At 42.6% G+C, this 19095-nt stretch overlaps 1 protein-coding gene across 1 annotated transcript in view; it reads right to left on the bottom strand.

Moving 5' to 3' along the window:
- The window catches only part of slc6a4b (solute carrier family 6 member 4b), a 73997-nt gene that overhangs the window by 12502 nt on the left and 42400 nt on the right, over positions 1-19095 (bottom strand). The window contains exons 9-11 of the mRNA XM_073065838.1: positions 17653-17784; positions 15193-15292; positions 11313-11413 (exon numbers count right to left, since the gene is read on the bottom strand). Of these exons, the coding sequence (XP_072921939.1) occupies positions 11313-11413; positions 15193-15292; positions 17653-17784 (333 nt within the window). The remainder of the gene's footprint in view (positions 1-11312; positions 11414-15192; positions 15293-17652; positions 17785-19095) is intronic.

Genomic DNA, 19095 nt, shown 5'->3' with positions numbered 1-19095 from the left:
ACTGGACACCTTTCTTCTCTGACACTTGACTCTGCTCTCCTCAACTGATCGATGTGTCATTTCCAGATGACACTAAATCCAATCTCCATCGTGTAGGATAGTGGTCTAGTTCTGTCTTTAATCTTTCCAAGTACCCCCTTTTGATTATCCCTCTGTAGTCCCTGTTTGTCCAGCAGTGAAACATTAAACCTCCTTGTTTGAAGAGCCTTCAACTCGTCTCAGCTGTTTGTCCTGAGTACTCCTTCTGAGATTGGGTTTGAAGAGATCCAAGCGTGAGCGCAAGGGACAACCCAGTGTGGTGAACTACATATACCTGTCTGGACACGCCCCCCGCTGACTGCTCCTGTGGCTCCTCCCACAGACCCCCCGCTGACTGCTCCTGTGGCTCCTCCCACAGACCCCCCCCCCCGCTGACTGCTCCTGTGGCTCCTCCCACAGACCCCCCCCCCACTGACTGCTCCTGTGGCTCCTCCCACAGACCCCCCCCCCCCGCTGACTGCTCCTGTGGCTCCTCCCACTGACCCCGGTATAAAGGCGATTGGGGCCTCTCAGTCTCCAGGATGTAGCATGGTGGTCAATTGCTGCTTGTTCTTTCTTCCAGTCAATAAAAGCCGATATCTCGCCTCCCGTCTCGGAGAGTTATTGATGGTACATCACCCAGGAACATTGTCGTTGGTGAGTTGTTGGTTGTGGAGTGTGCTGCATTGCAGTGGAATTGGAGAGCTTCTGACTTAGCATTAGTGTAGCGTGTTCTGCTGACATTGTTCGCAATGCATTCTTTGGGCTTCGGACAAACCTCTCCACCAAGCCTTTTGTAGCTGGGTGGTACGGTGCAGATGTAATATGTCTTATTCCATTCATTTTCAGGAATGACTGAAACTGTTCCACAACAAACTGTGATCCATTGTCACTGACTAAGTGATCTGGAACATCAGTCCTTGAGAAGAGGCTTCTCAACACATCAACAGTGTGCAGAGTTATGGTGGAGGCTGTTGGGAACACTTCTGGCCACTTTGTAGCTGCATCCACTACCACCAGGAAACTTGTGTCCATGAATGGTCCGGCAAAATCTACATGAATCCTCTGCCAGGACAATGCGGACCATTCCCAGGGATGAAGTGGCATTGCTCTTGGCATCTTCTGCATATGTTGGCATCTCAAACAGTGCATGGCAAGCTACTCAATCTACTGATCTATGCCAGGCCACCAGACAAAGCTTCAAGTCAATGCTTTCATTTTGACTATGGCATGTAGCTCCTCCAACACTTTATCTCTCAGCCTGGATGGTACAACAACTCCCAATCCCCTCATGAGGCAACATCTGTGAAGGGTCAGATCACCCTGGGCTGGTAAAAATGGGGGAACTGGAGTTTCTGCTGCTCATTCCAGCCAATTTTGGTGGCCATCTACACCTGAGACAGTGGGATCATTTCTGGTTTCTCTTTGGATCATTTCTGCCATTACAGGAAGATTTTCGATTTGCATTTAGGAGAATACTTCAAGAGGAGTGTCCTCTATAAATTTTTCAGGTATTTCCTTTTCCAGGGGTAAACATGACAGTACATCAGCATTTCCATGATTAGTCCTATTGAATTTGATCTTGTAATGGTGTCCTCTAAGCAACAGAAACCATTTCTGTATTCATGCTGCTGCTGTTAATGGAATGCCCTTCTGTGGATTGAAAGTGAATACCAGTATTTGATGATTAGTAATGAGGGTAACCTCTCTCTCATGTAGGTATTGGTTGAAATGTTTTACACCCCAAACCAGACTCAAGGCCTCTTTGTTAATTTGTGCATGTTTTCTCTGTAGCAGTAAGGGAACATGATGCAAAGACTATGGGGTGTTCACTTCCATCACTCATAACACTTGGCATGACTGCACCTATACCATAAGCTGAGGTGTCAGAGGCAAGCTTCACTGGATGATATGGATCACAATGTGTGAGTACGGTGTCTGACATCATTGCTTCCTTTGCTCCCAATCTGTAGTAATGAGTTCAAGGGGTTGATCACAGTAGTCAGGTATGTCAAGAACCTACTATGGTAACTGACAGATCCTAAAAAGAATCACAACCCATGACAGGTCCTTTGACTTGGGGCTTCCACCACTGCTTGAATTTTCTCAGCACACTCGTGTAATTCTTGTGCATTAATGGTGTGACCACAATAAGTGATGTTTAGTTTAAATAAATCACACTTGTTGCATCATGCTCATAATCATTTTAACACTGTCTTTAGATCATCCTTACCGGGTATTGCTAAGTGCCTGAGCAGCCTTGCAGCACTTGGTCTGTAGCTTTCTGCCAGAGTGCGGGTGCAGATGCTGCTCCAAAAATAAACCGATTATTGCAATAAAGCTCTTAATGAATGTTTATGGTGAGAAGCAATCTTCATCTGTAGGTAAGCCTTGGCGAAGTTAATTTTGCTGAAGTGTTTCCTTCCAGAAGGTTTTGCAAAGATATCCACTATCCTGGACAGAGGGTGTTGATCTACTTTCAGTACTGGGTTGATCATGACCTTAAAATTACTATAGATCATGACAGACCCAACCTTCTTGGCTTCTGCCTGAAATGATCTTTGTATGCGTCCTACCTTATTGCAGTTTCTGCTAGTTAACCTTTAAACTTGCATTGGTCTAGGATACGTGAACCCCTGCCACAACATAAATTACCAGGCTTGGCAAACCTCCATCTAGAAGCTGCAATTTTGCTCATGCTCACTTTTATTCCTGAACACAACTCAATTGCATCCCTGGCTGCTGTTTCCATCGATACAGCAATTTCAACTGCTCTTTTAAATGTGAGTGTGCTTCAATGTGCAGCCATCTTTGAATGCTTTCTAGTAAGATTCCACAAACTAAACAATCTCTCAGTGTATCACTAGGACCATCGCTGAACTGACAATGCTCAGACAATCCCTCAAATTCAGCCACATATGCTGAAATGGACTCCCCTTTCCATTAGATATAGGAGCAGAATTAGGCTATTTGGCCCATCAAGTCTGCTCCACTGTTTCATCATGGCTGAAAAAGCGCCATTCTCCTGCCTTCTCCCCATATCCCTTCATTCCCTGACTAATCAAGAATCTATCAAACTCTGCCTTAAATATACCCAATGACTTGGCCTCCATAGCTGCCTGTGGCAGCAAATTCCACAGATTCACCACTGTCTGGCTAAAGAATTTTCTCCTCATCACTCTAAAAGGATGTCCTTCTGTTCTGAAGTTGTGTCCTCTAGTCTTAGACTCTCCCAATATAGGAAGCATCCACATCCACTCTGTTGAGGCCTTTCAACATTCAATAGGTTTCAATGAGGTCACCAATCTTCTGACTTCCAGTGAGTAGAGGCCCAGAGCCATCAAATGCTCTTCATATGCAAGCTTTGCAATCCCAGAATCATTTTTGTGAACGTCCTTTGAACCTTCTCCAAAGTTAGCACCACCTTTCTTAGATAAGGGGCCTAAAACTGCTCACAATACTCCAAGTGAGGCCTCACCAGTGCCTTATAAATCCCCAACATTACATCCTTGTTTTTATATTCTAGTACTCTCAAAATGAATGCTAACATTGTATTTGCCTTCCTCATCACAGATTCAACTGCAAATTAACCTTTAGATATTCCTGCAGAAGGACTCCCAAGTCCCTTTGCACCTCATATTTTTGAATTTTCTCTCAATTTAGAAAATAGTCTACCCTTTCATTTCTTCTACCAAAGTGCATGACCCTACTTATGACACTGTATTCCATTTGACACTTCTTTGCCCATTCTTTGGGCAATCAGCCACTGCTTTATACATGCTAGTATCTTTCCTGTAATTCCATTGTCTCTTAATTTGTTAAGCAGCCTCATGTGTGGTACTTTGTCAAAAGCCTCCTGAAAATCCAAGTACACAACATCCACTGAGTCTCCTTTGTCCATCCTACCTGCTATTTCTACAAAGAATTCCAACAGATTTGTCAGACAAGGTTTTCCCTTAAGGAAACAATGCTGACTTCGGCCTATTTTATCATGTGTCTCCAAGTACCATGCAACCACATCCTTAACAATTGACTCCAACAGCTGCCCAACTATTGAGGTCAGATTAGCTGGCCTATAGTTTCCTTTATTCTGCCTCTCTCCCTTCTTGACATTTATAATTTTCCATCCCATCCATACTATCCTATGGTGTTAACAGTCACATATTTACAAATATCGATTGCAATGTTGCAATCAATATCAGTTAGTATGTGACTGTTAAGACCAAAAGATAGGATGGATAGATTTGTTAACTAGTCATAAAGCTTCTGTAGTCAATTTTCCATTCCTCCAGAACCATGCCAGAATCAGCTGGTTCTTGAAAGATCATTACTAATACCTCTACAATTTCTTCAGCCACTTTTTCCAGAACCCCGGAGTGTACACCACCTGGCCCAGGTGACTTATCTACCTTCAGACCTTTCAGTTCCCCAAGAACCTTTTCCCTAGAAATGGCAATTTCACACACTTCTGCCCCCTGATACTCTCGAACTTTGGGCATGCTGCTCGTCTCTTCCACAGTGAACACTAATGCAAAATACTTATTCAGTTCATCTTCCATTTCCTTGTCCCCCATTACTGCCTCTCCAGCATAATTTTCCAGTGGCCAATATTTGTTTTTACCTCTCTTTTACATTTCATGTATCTAAAAAAAACTTCTGGTATCCTCTTTAATATTATTGGCTAGCTACCTTTGCATTCTATCTTTTCCTTCTTAATTACTTTTTTTTGTTGCCTTCTGTTGGTTTATACAAGCTTTCTAATACTCTAGCTTCCCACTATTTTTTGCTGTATTATATGTTCTCTCTTTGGCTTTTACATTGGCTTTAACTTCTCTTGTTAGCCATGGTTGTGTCCTCCTGCCTTTAGAATGCTTCTTCCTCTTTGGGATATATATATCCTGCCCCTTCCAGATTGCTCCCAGAAATTCCAGCCTTTGCTGCTCTGCTGCCTTTTCTTTTGATTCCACTCATGAAACCTAAAGTGTTCTCCAATCAACAATGGTTTGGGTTCTAAGTGTTCCCTCATTAATAACACAATATCAGCAAAGCACATTTCAGTTGGGTTGGCTGGAGCAGTTAAACTTCTAAGCAAACTGTATAGTCTTCCACCCAATGCACTTGGCAGAACTGGCACTTGCTTCTCATTGGCTATTTCATTTGCTTCAAAATACCACTCAGTATACAATAACCTGATATTGCTTGTGCAGTTGAATTCATCTATTTTTCAATGTAGCCAGCCGTTTTTGATTTTTTTAAGTTTATGATTATCATCAGTCAGTACTCACCATTTATGAACCTGTGAATTCAACAATTTCCTGCCTTTTTTAAAAAAGCTCAAATGCCTCACTACATTAAAAAAAAATTTCAATGTCTCTCTGTGCTTCAACAGGTAGGTAGTTGTCTCAGGTTCATTTTAAACTTCCTCATCACCACTGTTATGTTTTGTAACTCCTAATCATAAAACTAATTGAAACACAGCCGTGAATACATGTCTAGTTTTGTTTTTACTTCTAGCGAGATGCGCATGTATAACTGTATAACCGTGGCGTGATACCGTATGTCATTCACGTACTATTAGATAAAAATGAATTCTTTAAACAAAGAATGCTTAATCAAACATATTTACAATATTACTGAAATATTAAATACACAACAATTGCTGAGTGTAAGTTGACAAATTTTTGATGCTTTTTATACCAAAACTTTTTCCACAATATTTTCCTGCAGCCATCCACTTGAAACCTTTTTGTATGCTTTTGCAGATTCCAGAGAAAATGCAGAACACATCTAGATAAGGCAGCAAGAGACAGCATTCCATTGCACGTACTGAGTTCAGCTTTCACTTTTGAATGCGAATGGAACAACATGTTGCCCCAGCAGCCTAAATGATCAACTTCAGAATGCATTACGTAACTACGTAGTATATCAAAATGAATTGATAAGATATTCACATCATTGTGGATGCTGAAGGAGAAGATTATTACACAAGAGACTAAAATGGGATATGTGTGCACTACTGACATCAGAAACCTATGGCACTCTGTCAAGTCTTAACAAGCTGGAAGTTTTATTTAATGCTGTTTATTTATTAATGTAGAGTTACAGTTCAGTAACAGGCCCTTTCAGGGTGGTATGGGCTTGTCAGGCTGTCAGCCTGTGGGGTTGTCAGCCTGTGCTGCCCAATTATATTAATCTTAATCACACCATGCAACCAATTAACTTACTAACCTATCCACCTTTGAGATTTGGGGAGAAACCAGTGCACCCGGAGGAAATCTGTGTGGTCACGGGGAGGAAGTACAAACTCCTCACAGATAGCAGCGGGAATTGAACCTGGGTCATTTGCACTGTAAAGCGTTACGCTAACCACTATGCTACCGTGCCACCCTGTGCAGAAATTATAAGATAAAATGAACCCAAAGTTGTTAAACATTGTTGAAAGCTATTTATTGAGTTCAACAGCCAAAAGCAGGATGAGGCAATTAATTAATGTATTGTTTAATTAAGGAACTTGATCTTGCTTGGCTATTTTGGTGCCTTTTGAGATTGTACCTAATGAAAATAGTTTGCTTGGGACTTGATGATCAAGAAAATCAGTTAATGCTGTTAAGCATTCAGAAGGAGACATCCAAACTGGTTTGTAAAATTGCTGTCTGAGTAGTGTCTGAGAACAGTGTTGGAATAGTGTCTGAGAATTCCACCAAATTTCATCCACCTCAAACAACTACCGTAGTATAGTTGTGGTTGACCCGTCGGAGCCAAAGGGAAGTGTAGGATTACAGAACTATGACTAAGACTAAAACTATGACTGGTTGCAGTTCGGTCAGTTGCTATTGTTGTAATAGCCACCACTCACCACATCCTTCAGTTTGCTACAGCCCAGGGTATCTATTGCTAAGGGGAAGGTTACATTTCAACAGCCTGCAAATTCAAGGAACCAAAGCAGTTTCAGTGACAATTTTGAACAATAGAGAGGAAGATGTCATAGTTTTGAAGCCCATTCAGACAATGAGGAAATGGGAAATTGATGCCTCTAACATTAATGGCAGCAAAGAGACAAGCCAGCATATTCACATACAAATTAATGTTCGTGTAAACAACTTGAGAATGAGTTATGAGATTCAGCCTGATATCATCATCACTCTGAAAACCTGTTCTACAATCACTAGGGTAAATGGAGGACATGAAAATAGTTCAACTTTAATGAGAATGGAAGTGTGTCTGTGCAACTACGTATCACCTAAATAAAGGCACGCATGCAGAGGTGGCTTTAACTGGCATATTCACATTGCAGAGAGAGAGAACAGATGAAAGCGCATGTGTAGACGACAGATCATTGCACATCGGTACGTTCTCAGTCCATAATTAGTGCTAAGGGGAGTCATTGCTCCAAAAGAAATAGATCCATGCATTACACTTCATGCTCCTTTAGATTAATGTAACATAAAATTGTATATGTAACAAAACTATTTCCCTTTAACAACCCATATTCAAGTAAATGTGCTTTCACAATAACAGTCTGTAACTAAATTCTATTTCCTAAAAATTCAGTCTTTTGAGTACAGCTCTGTTTCTTTCAGAATCAGTGGAGTGGCATCAGGTTTGGCAAGTGTCTTGTGAAAGACAACTTCCTCTGTTGGGTCATTTCTTGGTTCTCGTAGTATTTCAGAATTTGTTACCAGCAACTGGCCCACCAATGCTGTGTGGAACACCTCTGCTGGGTCACAGTATGAAGACTTTTCTTCTTCAGTTGCCAACAGTGGAAGACATGAAAAGCCATCAGCATTGGTTTTTTTTTGTGCAAAGTAAATTGTAGTTACCCTGCTGACTAGCATTTTTATTTTGTTTGGTTCCCTTGAGCTCTATGTCACAAGAATGGGCTCCTAGGCAAGGTGCTCAATGTTGCAACCGTGTAGCAGACATCACTGGAATGAAAATGGACACAAAGGGCTGGGGGCCTGTCACTGGAGTAATTTTTTGTCCATGGAGGTAATGGTGGAACTTCTTTATTCCCTATACTAGAATAAGGGCCTCTCGGTCGGTCTGTGCGTAATTGCGTTCTGCGCTCATTAGTGATCTTGAAGCAAATGCAATCAGATGGTCAGATCCATCTTCCATCGTGTGTGACAAAATGGTTCAATTGCCATAAGAGGACACATCGCATGCCAGTCTGGTGGACAGAGACGGATCATAATGGGTGAGCAATTCATCGGATGTTATTTCCTTGAATGCTCCTTCAGATCTTTCTGTCCATTCCCACTTTGCTCCTGTCTGTAACAGTGCATTCAATGGGTGCAGCACTGCAGCACTGTTTGGGAGAAACCGGTAGTACTAGTTTACAAGGCCCTAGTATGACCTGAGTTGCAACACATTTTCTGGTTTGGGCGCCTGTGGCGCTGCTTCAGTCTTCCTTTGTGACTTATGTAAGCCAGGCTTTCATAACATCTCCATATTATGAAATTTCATTCTTGAAAAACTCATTTGTGTCTTTGCAAGCAGACCGTACTCCCTCAGCCTGATAAACACTTTACCAAGTTTCTGGAAGTGCTCTTCATCACTCTTGCCAGTCACGATGATGTCATCAGGGTAACATTGTTTTCCTGGGATATCTTGGAGCACTTGGTCCATTGCTCTTTGCCAAATTGCTGGAGCTAATGTGACACCAAAAACGAGACGATTTTACTGGAACAATCCTTTGTGAGTGTTGATTGTGAGGAACTTCCTGCTTGACGACTCAATCTCCATTTACAAATAGACTTGTGACAAATCAATCTTTGAAAACCTCTCCCCGCATGCCAAAGATGCAAAAATGTCTTCTGTTCGTGGCAGGGTAGATCGTGGCTGCATAGTGTGCAGCACTGGGATGATGCTCACCTTGAAATCCACACAAATGAGAACGACTCTGGCCTACTCTTTCTTGATCCCTGGGACATTGGGCATGGCCCAATTATTCTACTCAGCCTTGGAGAGAATGCCAGATGCCTCCAGGCTCTGCAGTTTAGTATCCACTTTAGGATGTAGTGCGTAAGGCACTGGGTGCACTTTATGGAATTTTAGTGTTGCTGTTTCATCCATTTCAGTTCTGGCCTTCATGCCTTTGAGTTTACCAATCCACTTCTCAAACACCTTCTCATTAATATTAAGCAGCTGTGATAGTCTGTGGTTAGTGACTGCAGTTGCCTGTTGATGACACAGTGAGAGCTTTGATCGTTTGCCAGTCCAGTTGGATTTTTCTTAACCATTCATGTCCAATAAGTGTTGGCCCTTCACTTTTCAACACATAGAGTTCTAACTGCTGTGTTTTGCTTCTGCACATCACATTCACTTTCAGTTTTCTTTTCGGAGACACTTTTTTGCCTGTGTAGGTCTTTAGGATCTCCGACGTCTTTTCTTATGGTAGCTTAGAAAACAGTCTGTTGTAGTCAGCCTCTGAAATTATAGACAAAGTTGACCCTGTATCCAGCTCCATTTTCGGTTTTGCACCAGACACTTCCATTGTGATCCAGATGATTTTGTGATCTGCTTCAGTTATACTGTACAGCTCGAGGCATGACAGCTCACCTTTGTCAGGCTCTGTGTTACCTGATTCTGTCACTTTATGCATTTGTGCGGTTTTGTGTTTGAAACTTTTCACTCTGTGCGGTTTTCCTTTTCTGGTTGTGCTTTTTAATCTGACTTGAACACTCTCTCTATGTGGCCTTGCTGTCACACTTTCTGCAAACTTTTTCTTTGAACCAACAGTCATTTGCATCATGGGAGAATTTGCCACATTAATAACTTTTTTGGCTTTTTACACCATTCAGGGACATTTTGTGCGTTTCACATTCTAAGCTCTTGCTGTAGTTCTACTGCATCCTTTGCTGCAGCCTCTAACGATATTGCAATAGTTAATACCTGTTCTAAGGTTAGGTCTCTTTCTGACAGTAGCCTCTTGGGTGCTTTGAATATGCATGGCACACACAAGCCTGCCCCTCAACGTATCAGAAAGTCCGTCTCTAAGGTCACAGTATTGGGAAAGTTTGTTCAGTTATGCAATGTATTCAGAAACACTTTCATCCTTTGACTGGTTCCTTTTGTGAAATCAAAATCTCTCAGCTATTTCTAGTGGTTTTGAGCTCAAGTGATTTCGTAAAATTGCAACAACTTCATTGAACATCTTGCTTGCTGGCTTTTCAGGAGTTGCGTAAAAGCCTGTACATTTTAGCACCTATTAAACTAAGAAGCGTAGAGGCTTTCTTTTCCTCATCGACATCATCTGTATTACAATACAGCTCAACACTCTCAATATGTGGCTCCCAGTCCTCATTAGCACGATCAAATTCATCAACTTTCCCAACTAAGGCCAATGTCACATTACTTTCACTTTAACTTTGCTAGTCGTGTGACTCTCACTGTGTACCGTGCACTATTACTCACACATCCCTTTGTTCGTGTGTGTGTGTTGGCCTTCTCCATACTGTTTAACTCTTTTCTCTCACCGTCTCTCTCCCTTCCTCTGAATTCTGTGATCCCACAAATGTCAGCGCAGTTGGTGATATCCCCTGACATTCAGGTTCATACTCATCACCAGTTTGTTGTGTCTGTGCATCTACATATCAAATAAAGGCACATACACAGAGGTGACTTTAACTGGTGTATTCGCATTGCAGCGGAAGAGAACAGATCAACGCACATGCGTAGACAACTGATCATTGCGCATAAGTAAGTTATCAGTCCATAATCAGTACTAAGGGGGGTCTAAAAGAAACAGATGCATACGTTACAGGAGTGACTGAGGTAACCCAAGTTTAGATTGAAAGGCCATTCACAGAGTTGAAAGTTCAAAGTTACATTTTGTAATATTATTAGAAAGGTAATTTGTTGGGAGACAGTTTCACCAAGTGTACACATTGGCATCAGACCAGATGCAAAGCCAATGGATTTCAAACCTGAATCAGTCAGACCAGATGGTAGTTGTTGGAATTATCTGCATCCGTGGATGCAAAAGTATAATCAATGTTTTGGGCCAAGCATCAGGATCTGTCTTGACCTGAAATGTTAACTATCCCTTTTCCTCCATGGAGCCCTCCTGACCACTGAGTTCCTCCAGAAATTTGCATTTTACTTCAAACCAGTCCTTAGGGCCAAGGAAAGGAACTGGACAGTCTGGAACATCACAGTGAAAACCATCAAGAATTGAATGATTCATGTCAATAGGATGTCAGCAATACAGCAGGGGAATTGCCCTTAATAGGAAACAAAAGGACACTTTCTTGTGATATATAAACCAGTTTGACAACAGCATTGTTACTCACAGCAAGAAAGGCAGGGCTAATGCCCACCCAACAGACTCTCCAGAACAGCCCCGGAGCAAATCCCAACATTGTCCGGATATCATTGCAGAATTGCTGGACTCCTGGAAGTAAATCAAGGAGAAAGAGTTGTAATTACAAGAACAAGAGAGAATAAAATATTCTCAGAGCTTCTGGGCAATGGTGATGTGCATTTTGAAACAGCTTCAATGAACTAAATATATACTTAAGTTTTGTACATTTGTTTCAGGGTAGGGGTGGAAATGGGTCTGAATCTTGCAATATTACATGGCATAGATGTATGGGAAAATCAGAGTAATCTCACTTTGATATGTAATGGGCATATTCATATCACTTGTCATGAATTTCTGCCCTGTATTAATATTAATCTAAAACCATTTTTTAAGATTATACTTTCTCCTTTATATTTTCCATAGCTCAAATACTTGGTGGAGTCAAGCCAACAATATCTTTTGGTGCTTTATATGTGTGGCCAACTTTCATGAGGTCAATTGAAATGAATTTTTTGTTGTACAAACGAAGAGCATCTAACACAGCACAGAATGGTGATCAAACAGAAACAGAGGAACTAGACTTTAATTACTTGTGGAAGTATAATTATACATTTGGAACAATTTTTAAGAGTATTGTTTTCATTTTTTTTTCAAAATTTCATTTTGTGGTTCATGATAATAGTTGAAAAATTAATTAAAGTTGTATTTTATGCTCTTCCTCTCTCATGGTTAATTGCCTCTCATTATTTCTCTCTCCCCTTCCCCCTCCCCCTCCCTGCTTCCCCTTCTTCCTCCCTCTCCCTCTCTCCCATTGAATAATTCTGTCCTCACTCAGACAATATAAATCAAGGCAATAGAAACTGATGTACAATAAGGCCAATTGGATGTAAAATAGGCACACACTAACAGGTTTAGTGGTAGGACAATCAGATTGGTGTCAGATCACAAGAGAGGGAATTTGTTGAGTGTCTACCAGATGGCCTTTTAGAGCAGCTTGTGTTCAAGCCTACTAAGGGAAAGGTTATTCTTAGATTAGGTGCTGTGTATTAACCCAAATTTTATTATTCAGCTTAATGTAAAGGAACCCTTAGGAGGCAGTGATCATATCATGATTAAATTCATGCTGCAGTTTGAGAGGGAGAAACACAAGTCACATGTATCAATATTGCAATGGAATAAAGGGAATTACAGAGGCACGAGAAAAGAGCTTGCCCAGGTGGATTGGAGGAGGATACTGGCAGGGATGATGGCAGAGCAGAGGTGGCTGAAATTCCTGGAAATAGTTCACAAGGCACAGAATAGATTGGTGCTACAGAAGTAGTTACTCTCAAATGGCTGGGCTAGACAACTGTGGCTGATAAGGGAAGTTGAGGACTATGCAAAAGCCAAGGAAAAGGCATATAAGGTAGCAAAAGTGAGTGGGAAGTTGGATGATTGGGAAGCTTTTAAAATCCAACAAAGGTAACTAAAAGCCCTAGAAGAAGGGAAAAGATTAAATTTGAGGGCAAACTAGTCAATAATATAATCCGTTATATAAAGGATAAAAGGGAGGCATGAGTTGATATTGGACCACTGGAAAATGGTGCTGGTGAGGTAGTAATGGTGGACAAAGAAATAGCAGGTGAACTTAGTAAATACTTTGCTTCTGTCTTTACTGTGGAAGACACTAGCTGTATGCCAGAGGTCCGTGACTGTCAGGAAGCAGGAGAGGGTGCCATTGCCAATACAAAGGAAAAAGTGTTATACAAACTCAAAGGTGTTAAGCTGGACAAGTCACCCAGATCAGATGGATTACATCCCAGCATCCTGAAAGAGGTTGCTGAAGAGATAATTGGTCATGATCTTTCAAGAATCACTTGATTCTGGCATGGTCCCAGAGGACTGGAAGATTGCAAATGTCACCCCACTCTTTAAGAAGGGAGGAAGGCAAAAGAAAGAACATTATAGGCCAGTTAATCTAACCTCAGAGCCTGGGAAATTATTGGAGTCCATTATTAAAGATGAGGTTTCAGGGTACTTGGAGACCAATGATAAAATAAGTCAAAGTCGGCATGGTTTCTGTAAAGGGAAATCTTGCCTGAAAAATCTGTTAGAACTCTTCAAGCAAGTAACAAGCAGGGTGGACAAACGAGAGGCAGTGGATGTCATTTACTTAGATTTTCAGAAGGCATTTGATAAGGTGCCTCACATGAGGATGCTTAACCAGATGAATTCTATGGTGTTACAGGAAATATTCTAGCATAGATAGCCGAATAGCTGAAGAAAGGAGGAAATGAGTGGGAATAGAGGGGTCCTTTTTTGGTTGGCTGCCAGTGATTAGTGATGTTCCTCAGGGGTCAGTACTGGGACCGCTACTTTTTACATTGCTTGTCATTGATTTAGATAGTGGAATTGATGGCTTTATGGCAAAGTTTATGGATAATACAAAGATAGGTGGAGCAGTAGGTAGTGCTGAGGAAGCAATGCAATTGCAGAAAGACTTAGACAAATTGGAAGAGTGGGCAAAAAAGCGGCAGATGGAATACAGTGTTGGGGAATGTAAGACAATGCATTTTGGTAAAAGGAACAATGGTGCAGACTATTACCTGGGGAGAAAAGTCAAACATCAGAGGGGCAATGGGACTTAGGAGTCCCAGAAGGTGCAAGACTGCCAGAAGGTTAACTTACAGGTTGAGTCTGTGGTAAAGAAGGCAAATGCAATGTTGCCATTTATTTCAAGGGGAATAGAATATAAAAACAAAGAGATAATGCTGAAGCTTTATAAGACACCAGTCAGGCAGCACTTGGAGTATTGTTAACAGTTTTGGGCCTCTTATCTCAGAAAGGATGTAGTGTCATTGGAGAGAGTCCAGAGGAGGTTCATGAGGATGATTCTGGGAATAAAGAGGTTAACATATGAGGAGCATTTGAGCCTGTACTCACTGGAATTTAGAAGAATGCATGGGGACCTCATTGAAACCTACTGAATGTTGAACGGCAAACACGAGGGAATCTGTAGATGCTGGAAATTCAAACAACAACACACACAAAATGCTGGTGGAACACAGCAGGCCAGGCAGCATCTATAGGGCGAAGCGCTGTCGACATTTCGGGTCCTGACGAAGGGTCTCGGCCCGAAACGTTGACAGCGCTTCTCCCTATAGATGCTGCCTGGCCTGCTGTGTTCCACCAGCATTTTGTGTGTGAATGTTGAACGGACTAGATAAGGTGGATGTGGAGAGCATGTTCCCTCTGGTGGGGGTGGGGGTGTATCCAGAACTAGAGAGCATAGCCTCAAAATTGAGGGGTGACCTTTTAGAACAAAAGTAAGGAGGAGTTTTTTTAGCCAAAGAGTGGTGAATCTATGGAATGCTCTGCCACAGACTGCAGTGGAGACCAACTCTGTGGGCATATTCAAAGCGGATGTTGATAGACCCTTGATTGGTTGGAGCATCAAGGGATATGGTGAAAGGGCAGGTATATGGGGTTGAATGGGATCCGGGATCAGCTATGATGAAATGGCGGAGTGGACTCGATGGGCTGAATGGCCTAATTCTGCTCCTACATCTTATGGTCTTATGGACAAGCTGCTTCTATCAGTGTATTGCAATTTAGGAGCCTAATATCAGCCCTGAGAACTACCTGGTCAGTTCTGCTGAAAAGGACATTCTTTTGGCTTCACAAGTGCCACTATTGAAGATATTAGCATTATATTTTAATAGGCCAGTAGTCTTTCTGCCAGTTCCACAGTACCCCTAATAACATGCATGCGTGCTCCCTCCCTCCTACTCGAGGACAAAACAGTATGTGCAAGAATCAACTTCCTGCAACATTTTTCGCATCGCTTCATAAACTTTTATCTAACGTAACGAAGAATGTGGCTACCTTACCATAAAACCAAGAAACTGCTATAGATTCTAGTAATACCACAGCAATAAGGCAGGAACCAGATCCAAAATCTTCCATCAGCTTGACCACATATGCTCCTCCCTGAAAGATTGAAAAACATTTCATATCAGCCAGTACTTCAAATAACAATCTCAATAAGGGATTGAGAGACAGTTTGTTAATGCACTGTTATTTCTACTGAGACGAAACCTTGAATGCAGCGCATTCTGACAGCCCTGTGTTGTTGCTGCTGGCTATAAGTGCCCCATGTGGAAATATTTCAATACTTTTGGCACAAATACAGTATAGTTGTAGCTAGTTCCACACTAATTGCCAATCCCACACAAGAAGCCTTAAAGAATGAATATTGTTGGAAACTAAAGATGGCACAGTGATATGGAAAAATAAAGACACCGAGTTATGCAAATGGTCAGCTTTCCTGTAAACCTTACTAGGACTAGACCTGACTTGACAGTGGTTTAGATTTTCACTAATGTGAGTGTTAGGCAAGTTATCAGTTTACTGCAACTGCCAGTTGTCTGAAAATCTTAGCCCAAGACCACTTCTGTGTGTATTTCATTAGAGGGTGGTGAAATGGATGACCTCAGAGATTGCTCACTGCTGCAATATTGGGAAAGTGTCTAACTCACTTCCAAGTCAGAAGATAGATCCATGAGGGAGGTGAACTATCCTGAGTGACAAGGGGACCATAAACCAGAAGAGTAATGGCCTGGAGTTGAGTGTTAAGTGTTTTAATTGTCCACAAGAACTCTCCTGCTCTTTCCATTAGCCATTTCTGCCTCTTCAACAGTGCCCATCCAAAATTCTCACTCATTGGTGGGGAAAAAAATCACCTTTTGGTTGTTAGAACAAATCCATGTGAGACCATTGCACGTTGGTAGCACTTGTGTCCCAGCAGTCAGTTCTGTTTCAATAGAACTGAATGGAAAAGGTGAATAAACTGTTTGTAATTACCTCAATCCTCCAGGAGGACCTCAAACTTGTCATAGGGTTTGGAGGCTTGCATGCCTCAATGAGCTATGTTGGCTGGAGTCAGGACTTTATGCTTTGGCTCTTGGTAGGGTCACCCATGCAAAACAGGTCAAAGGATAGAGGCCAAACCAAGGGTGGTCCACCAGTCCTCCAGGATGAGGGGTTCAGCCTAGAGCCAACAACCCTGACTGGACAACACAATTTGTTACAGAAACAAGCAATGAAGAATCCTATATCTGTGTGAGACAGACAAAGATGGAGAACCTTCTTTGCTGCCCTAAACGCCAGCAGCAGAACAGCCTTTTAATGATGAAATTTACCCCAATGTGGGTAGGTGACAGGGATAGTTATGGGACGAATGTTGATGGTCATGTGAAAGAAAGCAGCTTTTGGATAGTTACTGTAGGAGAGGTGAAAAATCTGTCTGTTTCCTCCTATGGGAATGATGCACCATCAATAACACACTCTGAGACGTAAAGGCGAGGTATCGGCTTTTATTGACTGGAAGAAGGAACAAGCAGTGATTGACCACCATACTACATCCTGGAGACAGAGAGGCCGGGCTCAGACCTCCATCACCTTTATACAGGGGTCTGTGGGAGGAGCCACAGGAGCAGTCATCAGGGGGCGTGTCCAGACAGGTATATGTAGTTCACCACAGGGAAACATAGTTATTTATAGCCTACTGAATGAATCAACTTGAATCAGGAACAGTACTCCTATCTTTGGGACATAAGATCTTTTGTTCAGTATGATTGGTGCTGAGATACATCCTAGGATGCGCAGGGGCACATCATCAGTGATGTAACCTGGGTCATCAGCTGTTTCAAGTCTTTCAACATCAGACGCTCTCGCCCAGGCGACCCAGCCAGGGTTGACCGGGACCCGGCTTGTGTCCCAGCAGCATCGGTCCACGGGTCACACCACTTGATCCACAGCCATCTGGAGGCTCACTCAGCAATCCTGATGGGTCAGATAATTTGAAAGTCATTTCCTTACGGGAGTGAGAGAGCGCTTAATTTGGGGAGTGGCATTTTTTAGACCACAATTAAACCAAGGTCCTATTTGTCTTTACATATTGTCTTTAATGATCCAACAGCAATATTTGAAGGAATACAGTCATGTCTTGATTTACAAGCTGGCATGCATCCTTCTACCACTAAGTTAGATCAGCTGGACATTTATCACATTGCTGTTTGTGAAAACATTATGCCACAAATGCATACATAAAAATTACTACATTTGACAAGTAATTCATTGGCTGTGCAGATAACTGAGAAGCCCAAGGTCTTGACGGGTATTATAACAATCTAGATAGCAACCTTCCAAAAATCTACACACACACACACACACACACACACACACACACACACACACACACACACACACACACACACACACACACACACACACACACACACACACACACACACACACACACACACACACACACACACACATATACTTACGTTGGTTAGAGTACTGAGAGAGCCCACAAAGCACACCACGATTAGCCCCAGAACAAACAGTTCCCTCCTTTCAGCAAACAGATGAGGATACTCGTCTATTACTGCTGTGATGATAGACTCCAGACCTCCATACTGTTAACAAGAATAACACAAACGTCAAGTGCATCTCATTTCTGAGTATTATCAAATGCACAATTATTTCTATTTAGAAAATGGACAAACATGACAACTTCTACACCAGGAAATATGTATGCTGGAAATTCAAAGCAACACACACAAAATGCTGGTGGAGCACAGCAGGCCAGGCAACATCTATAGGAAAACATACTGTCGACGTTTCGGTCTGAGACTCTTCGTACTGTCTCGGACCGAAACATCGACATGACAACTTCTAAGTACCTTTAGGATTTCAAAGATTCATTTCATATCAGAGTACGTATACAGTAAACAACCTAAAATTCATCCTCCTCACAAACATCCACAAAACAAACAAACTCCACAGAATGAATGATAGAAACATGGAAACCCCCTTCCATTTGCACAAACAACAGCGAAAGTATCGACCTCCCCAAACTTCACACCATGCAAGCAACAGCAGAAATCCCAAAGAATCCTTGATCAAGAGTCCATCATAACTACAGCCCACAAGCCAGCACCTCGTTATCTCAGACAGACTCTCACTCCCTCCACACTCCCTCTAACACCCCCATGATAACTACAGTCCACAAACCAGCACCTCGGGATCTCAGACAGACTCTCAACCCCTCCACACTCCCTCTACTCCCCCCCCATCATAACTACAGTCCACAAACCAGCACCTCGGGATCTCAGACAGACTCTCACCCCCTCCACACTCCCTCTACCCCCCCCATGATAACTACAGTCCACAAACCAGCACCTCGGGATCTCAGATAGACTCTCTCCCCTCCACACTCTCTCTACCCCCCCATGATAACTACAGTCCACAAACCAGCACCTCGGGATCTCAGATAGACTCTCTCCCCTCCACACTCCCTCTACCCCCCCATGATAACTACAGTCCACAAACCAGCACCTCGGGATCTCAGATAGACTCTCTCCCCTCCACACTCCCTCTACCCCCCCATGATAACTACAGTCCACAAACCAGCACCTCGGTATCTCAGACAGACTCTCACCCCCTCCACACTCCCTCTACCCCCCCATCATAACTACAGTCCACAAACCAGCACCTCGGTATCTCAGACAGACTCTCACCCCCCTCCACACTCCCTCTACTCCCCCATGATAACTACAGTCCACAAACCAGCACCTCGGTATCTCAGACAGACTCTCTCCCCCCTCCACACTCCCTCTACCCCCCCCCCCCCCCATGATAACTACAGTCCACAAACCAGCACCTCGGTATCTCAGATAGACTCTCACTCCCTCCACACTCCCTCTACCCCCCCCCCATCATAACTA

The sequence above is a fragment of the Hemitrygon akajei genome, chromosome 14 (genome assembly GCF_048418815.1).
Source record: "Hemitrygon akajei chromosome 14, sHemAka1.3, whole genome shotgun sequence".
Taxonomy (NCBI): domain Eukaryota; kingdom Metazoa; phylum Chordata; class Chondrichthyes; order Myliobatiformes; family Dasyatidae; genus Hemitrygon; species Hemitrygon akajei.
The sequence above is the reverse complement of the archived record's forward strand: the minus strand, read 5'-3'. Positions and strand labels throughout refer to the sequence as shown.